The sequence below is a fragment of the Apiospora aurea genome, assembly GCF_038362705.1.
Source record: "Apiospora aurea strain CBS 24483 chromosome Unknown utg000004l_segment0_segment0, whole genome shotgun sequence".
Classification (NCBI taxonomy): domain Eukaryota; kingdom Fungi; phylum Ascomycota; class Sordariomycetes; order Amphisphaeriales; family Apiosporaceae; genus Apiospora; species Apiospora aurea.
In genome coordinates, this window is record NW_027117391.1 from 910079 (window position 1) to 920616 (window position 10538).

At 54.9% G+C, this 10538-nt stretch overlaps 3 protein-coding genes across 3 annotated transcripts; 1 reads left to right on the forward strand and 2 right to left on the reverse strand.

Annotated features, from left to right (window-relative positions):
- Positions 1-234: 234 nt before the first annotated feature.
- On the forward strand, positions 235-417 carry PG986_005094 (uncharacterized protein; the record flags this gene model as incomplete). Its single annotated transcript, XM_066841316.1, has 1 exon — positions 235-417. The coding sequence occupies one exon, from the start codon at positions 235-237 to the stop codon at positions 415-417; it is 183 nt and encodes a 60-aa protein (XP_066701178.1).
- Positions 418-1829: 1412 nt separating this feature from the next.
- Positions 1830-5171, reverse strand: PG986_005095 (Non-canonical non-ribosomal peptide synthetase FUB8; the record flags this gene model as incomplete). The annotated part of the gene is made up of 3 exons (XM_066841317.1): positions 1830-4329; positions 4473-4816; positions 4875-5171. The coding sequence occupies 3 exons, from the start codon at positions 5169-5171 to the stop codon at positions 1830-1832; spliced, it is 3141 nt and encodes a 1046-aa protein (XP_066701179.1).
- A 2616-nt stretch (positions 5172-7787) lies between these two features.
- On the reverse strand, positions 7788-8279 carry PG986_005096 (uncharacterized protein; the record flags this gene model as incomplete). Its single annotated transcript, XM_066841318.1, has 1 exon — positions 7788-8279. The coding sequence occupies one exon, from the start codon at positions 8277-8279 to the stop codon at positions 7788-7790; it is 492 nt and encodes a 163-aa protein (XP_066701180.1).
- Between the last annotated feature and the right edge of the window lie 2259 nt (positions 8280-10538).

A 10538-nucleotide genomic window follows, 5' to 3' on the forward strand; every position in this document is an offset into this window, starting at 1 on the left:
CAGAGTTACATTTCCGCGTAAGTCATTCTAAGTCCGCCAGTTTGAAATTCCCTTTTCCGCCCTTACCGAGACTCAACTATCTTTTTGGACCCTTTTTTACTAATTCAGGGTTGCTATTCAGTCGTGCTTCGATGGCTGGACCAACTTCTGGCTCACCGGCGGACCTCTAGTCTCCTTCGCCTCCCTTGTTATTATTCCGGCCCCCAGCGGGTCGTGGCCGAGGGCGCTTTCTACATGTTTGCGAAAGTGTTCGCCCATTGGATTTTCGCGAAATTTGTCTCGTGGCTCATCAGGCTGGACCTGTCGCAGAAAATGTTCCGCGAACAGACCCAGGCCGTGAGGGATGCGGCACAAACGGAGAAGTGGGCGGAGAAAGGTCGCCTGATGGAGGAGCTGCGCTTTCTGGACGAGCTGTGAGAAGAGACATCGGGTAGGACAAGGAAGTCTTGGATACCTGTACTTCGGGAGACTTATAGAGGGTATCACGAATATTCGGATGTTTAAATAAGAGTAAAACGATACTGCGGTGCATTACTAGGCGGTTATAATACACTGATTAATAAAATAATAAATTATAAGTATCGGTTTATATATATATATTATTTAGCTTACTTATTTTAAGTAATTATACTTTAATAATACTTTTTTAATAATTAAATATTCTTACCTTTAATAATTAAAACTATAGTAAATAATAAAAAACAGTTATCTTTTTATTAAGTTACGTTTATAATACCCCTATTATAAATATAACATTACGGTTTCTCCGGAAGGCTTAAAGAGGGAGGCGTTAAAATAGCTTCTTCCTAAGTATAAGCTTCACTGTCTTTTTCATACACTGTTACGAACCTACCAGCTTACCCTTTTTATAAACTCATCATCACCTGGGTTCTTTATCAACAACAAATTTCAAAATAAGCAGGATCAGTTCGAATTCAAGATTCCTAGTGCTCACTCTGCTGCCAGCCCATTTTCACTCCTGGGATGTTGCTCAGCATCTTTCCCCGGACGCATAATCTGTTGTCCGGGGCCACACAGCATGGATGGTGTACATCATCATCGGGGCCCTACACCTTCTCTAGTCCATCCAGGCATACCCTAAGGTTGAGTGTCACATGGAACACCGCTATGCACCTTCCATACACCCCAGTTTCCAAAAGATCCTAACCCCTGAAGCCTAGACCCAGTGATCAACACCAATACCGCAAAGAAATATGACCACGTTGCCTCGTCCGATCGAAACTTTAATCTAACTTCATCTCATACCGCATAAGGTACTTGCACCCGAAAAGGGTCAATGGGTATTCCAGACCCCATGTTAGCAGCTCTGCAGTACCGCTTGAGAAGTCTCCGTAATTATAACTGCCCCGAACAAAGCAGGCCATGAGTCGCGAAAGGCCCGTACCCACTTCGGCAGCAGTCCCTGTCTGCCGACTATTACCTGCAGGATGATCATCCAAATATGCATGTCGTAACCACAGAGTTGGAAAACCCCTTGTTTGCGCTAGACCCGGGAGGACCAAGGTAAGTAGTATGCAATGATAAGGCATCATCACCAAGGCGGCTTATGAAGAGCAGAACAGGTAGAAATCTTCATAGCCGGATTGCGAAGGATAACTGAACACAAGTCAGACACCATCAAGAGAAGAAGCTATTGTCACATTTGTTCCAAGACTTGTCAAGAGAACTTTTGCGAATATGTCAGATACATTCCTCTAGATTATGTACAAATGTTATATCTTCGTTATATATACAAAACTCGCTACCCAAACCAAAAAAAAACAAAAACAAAAAACAGATCTAGCCTCTATAACCTAGTAGTCTAGCATCTAGAAAGCCCACTGCTCGCACCACTGCCTCATCAACTCAGGCGTCACCGCGTCACTTTTGGCCATCGTCGGGCTCTGCCCCACCGTGCGCTGCGTCTCGAGCTCGACGGGCCTCAGCCCGTGGTCCTCCGCGGTCGCCATCTCGCGGTACGAGTCCACGAGCTTCGCGCCCGGGTTCTTCGTCGCGACCTCCTCCGGCGCCGCCTGCGCGCTCTGCTCGAGGCGCGCCACCCACTCCTTGAACGGGATCGTCTCCGGCAGCTTCTCGGCGCCGTAGTACTCCCGCACCGCGGCCGCGAGCTCGTCCGACCACGTCGTGACCTTGGGGTTCACGCCGTGGTAGTAGCCGCTGATGTTCTGCGGTGGCGTCTCGACCGTGATGCCTCCGACCTCGAGCACGAGCCCCGCGATGCGCTCGGCAGGCGTCCAGTCGACGCGGTTGAAGGAGCCGAGGTGCTCCGGCAGCGCCTTGAGGTACAAGCTGCTGTGCACGATGCTGGGCAGCCACTCGTGGCGGTTCCAGACGCCGGAGCCGCGGTCCGAACCGGCGATCTGGCCGACGCGGATGACGGCGGCCTGGAAGTCGCCCGCCTTGGCCGCGTCCTCGATGATGAGGCCGCCGACCAGCTTGCTGCAGCCGTATCCGCCCGAAGGCAAGCTCCAGTCCTCGAAGCGCTCCTCGGGGAGAGGGCGACCGCGCTCGTTCATGCTCCAGCCCTGAATGGATCCGATAGACGAGATGAAGACGACCGCGGCGCGCTTGGCGGCGCGGGCGGCCAGGTCGCCGAAGTGGCGAACGCCCGCCAGGTGGGGCTCGAACGATTCGACGGGCATGTTGAAGTTGACAGGCCAGGCGTTCAGGATCATGCGGTCGACGTCACGGGCCAGCGCCTCGTAAACGGCGGGGGACAGGCCCAGGTCAGGGCGCGAGACATCCATGCGGTAGAACTCGGCCTTACCTCCGTGGTAACCCTCATCCAGGCCACGCTCGCGCATGCTGCGGGCTTGCTGGGCAACGCCGCCGTCCTCGGCGCGGTTCAGGCACACCACGCGGGCCACCTTGGGATCAGCTGCCATGGCTTCCAGCATGTACGAGCCCAGCATGCCGGTGGAGCCCGTCAGGATCACGACCTGGCCGGTGGTGTTGGCCTCGGGTCGACCGGGATGAGCGGGAGCGGGCAGGTTTTCGGTGTACTTCTTCCACAGGGCTTCCATGGCCTGGGGTGAGTTCGCCGACTGCGGCTCGCTGCTTGCATTGCCCAGGATGGTCTGCATCACATAAGTGGCAAGTTTTTTCGGCGTCGGGTTGTTGTAGATGACACGGGGAAGAAGTGCCTTGGGATCGGGCTTGTACCCGGCGGCTTCAAGACCGGCGCGAAGAAGACGTGATGCTCCAATGACTTGCATGGAGTCAATGCCAGAAGAGAAGAAGTCGGCATCGGGCTCAAGAGTAGCAGCTCCTTGCTTAGCGGAGAAAAGTTCCACAATGGACTGGGTCAGGCCATCCACGGAGCTGACGTCCAGGGCTGGCGCCTCAGCTGCGGCAGCCTTACTGGCTTGCTCGTAGAGCTTCTCGATCTCCTCGGTGTACATCTTCACGGTAGCGGCTCGCTGGATGGTGCCTTTTCCGGCACGCTCAAATGGCTTGTCGGGGCTCGAGATGGTGATAAAGTCGCGACCGATACGGCCATGGGCAACCGTATCCGCGTTGGCCTGCTCGACCAGAGGCCAGACGCTGTCCAACAGGGCCTTGCGCTCTTCGTCGTTACGGGGGTGCGTGTAGGGCTCGAGGATAAGACCAGCCTGGAAACGATTGGCGCCGACAACGACAGCGCCCTTGAGCTGAGCGTGGTCCGAGACGATGTCCTCGATATCGACGGGGTTGAGCTTCTCGCCGTTTGAGAACACGATGATGTTGTCGGCGCGTCCGTAGTAGATCCAGTGGTTCGGCAGCGTCGGGTGCGGCTTGTACAGGTCCTTGGTCGAGACCTCCTTCTCCTCGGGGAATGTGTAGAAGTAACCTTGTAGACCAGGGTCCTCTGCCTTGCGCACGATGACTTGCTCGTAGATGTCCTCCTGACCCTCCTGCTTGCGCCACTCGCAGCCGAACAGTTCGGAGTTGTAGATGAAGTATTGCCAGTTGTTAGGGTCCTTGTTCCAGTAAATAGGGAACGGGCAGCACTCAGTTGCTGCGATCAGGTTGGCCAAGAATACTCCATTCTGCACCAGGCGGTTTCCAGCCTCGCGGGGAAGTTGACCGCCTCCCCATCCAATGAAGCTCATCTTCTTCATAACGTCGATGCACTCTTGGCTCTGGCTCATCTCCTCGACGATGGCTGGTGGCAGCAGAGTGCCTTGTACGCCTGCATTGGCCAGGCACTCCTTGGCGAGCTCAGAAGTAAGGGGTCGGTCTGGGATACCCAGGGCCACTGGTGTATCCCAGTAGATACTGTTCAGAGAGCCGATGTAGAGACCCGCAGCATGGAACAACGGCACTAGTCTGGTCAGCAAAAGCTCGAAGTGGATGTCAACTTGTACGGTGGGAAAACATACTAGGGTGGAACTGTCGGTTCATAAGCACGTTGAACTGCTTCAGGAAGAAATCGGTTCCTTGCCACTCCGGGTAGTTGTGGAAGGCGTCACCGACCGCCAACAGACCATGCTTGCAGACAATAGGCTTGGGGGAGACCCGTGCTACCGCTCGTATGCAGTATGCAGAGAGGCTCCCAGCGGCCTTCATCCCAGGTCTTGCTCCAGTGGAATACCGGCACACTCTCCTTGGGGAACCAGTCCTCGTACGGGGCCACCTCGAGGGAGTGCATGTGGCGCTTCTCGAGCCACGGCTGAACCATGGTCCGGTGCGACTCGGAGTAGGCGAGCATATGGCAGTCCGTCTTGTCGAAGAGGTTCAGCTGCCCCTCCATCGTGTTCCTGGGTGAAACAAACAGACATTTGTAGCCCGTCTTAACAGCTGCCAGCATAAGGACCTAGAATGGCAATTAGTATTGATGCGCGGAACAGTATATGCCGGGCGAATCGACTCACGAAGTATCGCGCATCGTTGGCGCCGATGTATGCGATGGTAGGGAACTCGTTCTTTGGTGCCTCGCCCAGCTTGGCGATGATCCGGTGGCAGCAAGCGTTGACCGCGTTTGCGAACTCCTTCCATGTGATTACGCGCCAACCGTCCTTGGGGTTAGATGAGTTCGGGATCGAGATCCACTCTGCGTCGGGCTTCTCGACGGCGTTGGCGTCGACGATGTGAGGGAGGAGTCGCTGGCCATAGGGGTTCTTGGCCGTGGTGTGGCCTGCGGCGGTGCCGTTCGTCATTCCAGAAGCCATCACGATGGGAAATGTAAAATATAAACAAAATTTGCGATATGACAAGGGGGTATCTTCAATGTGCAAGAACAAAACAAACTGATTTTCTATTTCCAGAAGCTCAAGGTGCCGTCGGGGGCGTCGTGAGTTCTTATAACTCTGCTCGTTTATGTTTTGTTGTGGGGAGTGGAGAGGACGCCCCCCCCCTATGCAACACCCATTATCGTCGACATGGTCGGACCAAGCGAGGCCTGATGGATGGCGCGGTACATACAGGGGGCCCAACAAAGCGGAATGGAAGGAGATCTCAAACATCGAGAAAACGTAAGTGTTTTGCGGTTGCATTGGGAAGATGGATTGGATTCCTAACCCCGAAACTATCGACGCATGTCGTGTTTCCCAGCAGGCGGTGGTCTACCGGCCTTGCCAACCGGGATGGCGAGTCCACTTGGATCCAGGGGAGTCAGGGGTTGTTTGTCAAGCATTAGGCTTGCTCTTAGTCCAGTAAGTTCGGGATTCCGATGTCCGCGCGGGACTTGGGGCGGGTGGCTCTTGCGATCTGGCCTATCGCGCAAAGTCTCCTGAGCCATAGGCGCGAACGAGCGATGAGAGTTCCGATGTGTCCTCTAGTGCAACCGCTGGGGTCATCCATCCATCCTATCCGACCGACCTTGGCTCGTTCACGGACTGTTTCCAAACGGTGGAGGTGCCTGGTTGCCTGCGCGACGTCATCTCGTTCTTGGCTGGCAAGGCCGGAAGACACGAGCGAATATCAAGCACGTCAGGAAAATGTGCAGCACAAGAGGCAGGGAGGCAGGGTGGCGGGCGGTGCGCGTCGGTAGGTCGGCCGAAGTCTGCCAGGCTGCGTAGCGGATCGGGTAATTGCCTCGGGGAATAACCCCCCTCCCCCGTCTGAACTAGGGATGCAGTTGCGAAGCAGCGAGAGCGGATCTAGCCTGACAGGCCCGTTACGCTTAAGGCGGCCTCTAACCGATGGAGTGGGTATGTTGACAGTTGACAATTGGGCGTTGCTCGCGATGGCCTGCGATGTCGTCGCAAGATTCCGCGCACCAGCGCACATGGCAACGGCAGTTCAGGAGGGGAGGGGGCAGGGGTGGAAGTGGGCTAGCGGCATCTGCTTGCTTATATCCTGATTATATCCCCCCTAGCCTCCCTACTCCCTGTACCTGGCCTATTGAGCGGAAACAAGCTTTGGCTGGCTGTCTTGGCGGGTTGGCCTGTCCGCTGCTGTCCACTAACGCCGCATGCTAGGCTATCTGTGGGCCGCAGGGAGGGGCCCGTTGACGTACGAGCCAGGTAAGATCATCTTAAGATTTCTCGATCTGTTGTTAATCGATTGTGATCTGGGTCTTTTGAAGAGCGGAATTTCTTCTGGAAGAATACATAGAAAACGAAAGAACCTTGTGCCTGTTTGTTTCGCCGAGTCCACAGTTGGGATGGACGTTGGATGCTAGACTGGAGGCTGGAGGCTGGAGACCACAGCCGATGGTGTTTTGTTTCCTGTCTTGGCTGTCTGTTCGCTTGCTGGCAGGTGCTGGCGTGGCAGGCTCAAACCCTTTCAGTGTGGCAGCTGCAACGCGCTGACAGGCTGCAACCATGAAGCATGCAACTTTATTGAGGCATCCAATCAGCACCCAAAACGGGCCATTCGCCAAGCGACGCGGGGTCAGAAGGTTTGGGAATTAATTGATTAATATTGCCTGGAGAAGTTCCTTAGAGTGGTCGAGGAGCAGTGGCATGGCACATAGAGTGGCATGGCAGTTGCACTTTTCGCATGGCACATTGCAGATCCCACACTGTGAGTTCAATGGATTGCAAATTGATACTGCTGCAATTTGGCATTGCTGCTGCTGCTGCTGCCGCCGCGTTGGATACTTTTTAATTCCGCAGTGGGCCCATCGTCCAGGGATCCTCGCGGAATTCGGAGGGCTCGGTCTTTGAGGGGTTGAGGGGTTACGAAGACCAGTGGACGGACGGAGGGCGAAACACCGCGACATCATCACACCGCCCACCGTCATTGACCAGCGACTCCCCAAACTCCGTTTTCCTGTCTCCAGCTTCGACGGTACCTCCGATATCTACTTATTCGAAATGAAGCCGATTACCCAGCCGATTTGCATTTTCCGATGAGTTTGCTCGGTTCTCAGACTCTTGCGTCTCATCGAGGCAGAGTGGACAGTGGGCAGTGGGCAGTGGGCAGCGGCAGTGGGCACCTCACCCGCTTCTTGTCCTCCCCTTCCAGGATTGACGGCTGCACTGTTGAGGCCAACTTCCAACCTTCCAGTCGAGACTCACCACACCTGCATGCGTTTTCGTGGAAAGTGTCGCTTGCATAGCATGAGGCCAACTCTGGCACGCTTTGCAAATCGATTCCCCCATCCAATTTGGCAAGCGCACTGCACCTCTTTGGCAGATGGTGGTTTCCCAGTAAGTATCGTGGTAAGTAAGGCGTTTTCGTTGGCATTAGCATAGCTCCCAAAGACAATTGGCTGCCCTCAAACAACGACGACAGAACATCGCTTCATCGCCACATCAGGCCAATTCAGCATGCTTCCAGCTCCTTTTGCTGTATCCTTCAAAAAAGTCGGACTAAGTTTACTGAATCAAACTACATTGTCAAATCCGTCGACTCTTTCTTTTCGTCCTCCGCTCTCCGCACGCCGTGACCTTGCCGACTTCGCAACACACACACACGAACAGCCCAAAATGTTCCGCCTCATCCAGTGGTTCGCTGACTTGGGGAAGAAGGTGGAGAGCGCCCGCCAGTTCCCGCCGACCGAGCGAGTGAACCCACCCTTCACGAGAGGGCAAGTATGCGCCCACTTCGCCAGCCACCCCAGCTGGAGAAACCGGGCCGCCTAGTGCGCCGCCTTCTTCGCGCGCTTCGTGACCCTCGGCACGCCCGCCGAGACGGACACCTCCGCCCTGGTGATGCTGTGGGAGAAGGTCGTGGAGCGCGAGATTCGGCAACGAATCGAGCAGATCCGCAGGGCGTCGCACATTCTGCAGACGCTGTATGATGAGCTGGATGCTGAGCTGAAGAGCAGCATACGGGCTGAGTTCGAGCGGGCCGGTGGCGAGGCTGTGAAGAAACACTCGCAAGAGCATGCCGCGCCGCAATAGGGAGACGAGTCGGCATCCGAGGGCCAGGTCTCTGGTGACGTGTCTCGAAGCTGCAGCCCCTTGGGCGACGGCACATTACCCAGCAACCCACTCAACTTAGGCGCGGAGACTGGTAGCCGACAATATCTCCTGGACGATACAGAGATACAACGTCTCGAAAATCGTATGTTCAAGGCATGCGCTGAGGCGTCGTCTGGAAGACGGGACAGCTTTCCTTGATAGGCCCAGCGAAAGATCAGTTGTGAGTCGGGACTGGGGATGCTTTGAGGAACTTTGGACAACCGACAGGTGTGTTTGATGAGTGACGAGATCATCTGTGGGCAGCCAGACCGTGCAACTACTTGGATGTTCAAACACCAACAGCGATACATTTCAGAGAATATGTATTATAGCAGCCGTGGTGGGATTGGAGCTAGGCTTTAGACAGCAGCGTTCATCTAGCGACTAGGGCATCACATTGGAATTCAGTATGGTGAATAACGATATCTATGAATTCATTGACACAACTCGTTCGTACTGTTTACAAGGCTAGGAAAGACTGAGACTAGTTTGTTCGGCAGCACCATCCATATCAATGCAAGGAAAGCATCAACAATTCGAGTTCTGGCTATCTGATACATCATGTAATTGGCTCTGAGTAACCTTGCCAGGGCAAAAAGCGTTGTTCAGGGCCTGTTGTCCCGAAGCAAACCCCTGGGTTACATCATGGTTGGCAGCCGCACATAGCTGATTGATTGCGCATCACAGCTAAAGACCGTACTGTTTTTCACTCTGTCCGGCCTCGATGGACTGTGTGGTTCACTTCAGTCAGCAGGCGCAGTCACCTTCGGCTTCGGGACCGTCCCCGGCCTGGAATTCACCGAGATCCGCATGATGTGCCGGATGTGCCCGGGCGGTGACGCAGGAGTTGTGGGGTGTCTTGTGCAGGGCGTAAGCGAGTGCAATGCAGTATCAGGTGGTCTTCTTGGCGGCGGCGGCGAGCGCGGGGCAAATCTTCGTCCCTGTGTACATATATGGACTAGCTTACTGCAATATATTGGCTTGGATGTTCGGGGACAGGGGATTGGGGTAGTCGGGAAAGGCTGGTTCGGCTATTAGACATTCGGTGAAATCGGAGAAGAGCTTGGTCACCGCGAGAGAGAGAGAGCGAGAACACCATTAGCTGCCCACGATGACATCGGGGCTATGGACAAGCAAACCTTTGCTGCCCCCCAAGCTGACGAGTCCGAAGTTGCCTATGCGTTGGAGGTGATGGACAAGGCGTTCACGCATTTGGGCGAACTAACCATGGTGACTTCCACCCTCCGGGATGGTCTCGTTTGGGGCATATGAAGACCGTGACCTCCAAGGTAAGCCTCGCGATTCGGCATTAATTAGATCGGCCAGCGAGAGTCGGTGGCTGACCAAGAAGAAGAAGACGAACAAGCCGGTAGTTATCATGGTGCATGAGGTGTGGTGCCCAGGGCTCCAATGACTTGCAGCATTTGCAGTGTCGCCCCTTTGCCCAATCGGCGGGGTTGAACCAGTCACTCAGCGCCAACAGAACGCTGCTGCCGGCGAACGACATCCACTGCAGCACACTGTAGCACAGCAGTGCACTGCTATCTGTCGGCGCCAGAGAGAGTCGTAGCGGGGTTCGGGAAGGACTTACCGCGTACCCATTCGCTCAGGTCAATTTCTAAGCCAATGGCAGCGCCCTTGCACTTAGAGAGCGCGCGTATTACCGCAGATAGCCACTGCGGTGTATTCGTACACCACAAGACCATGGATCCCGACGAATGCCGGGGTATCCGTTGATGGGTTGAGCTTGTGGTATGCATCAAGGGCATATTTCGATTGGCTGATGGTCTCTAGCTCCAGGTCGAGCTTGCGTTTCCCGAGCTACGGCGACGATGGCCGGAAACCGAGGGTTAGATTGCTCATGTTTCGGCTGTCGCGCCAAGGCAAGCATGCCGAGTGTATGTAGAGGGGTGCCGGCGATTTGGGTAATGATGGGTCGGCATTGATATAAGAGGTTCGCGAATCAATCTCGTTTGGACGTCGGACTGGAGTTGACTCTGACTTCGCTGCTCCTTAATAGGTCAGTTCCATCCCCGCTCTCCCGTGATAGCCACTGCCCCTTCTTTGTCGGCAAACGATACATGTATGCATCCCCGTTACTCAGCACAATTCTATTGACTCCTTTCCCCTCGCCCATGGCACCACTGATGGAAAATACTGACCCTCCTGCATCTGGGTTCCGTG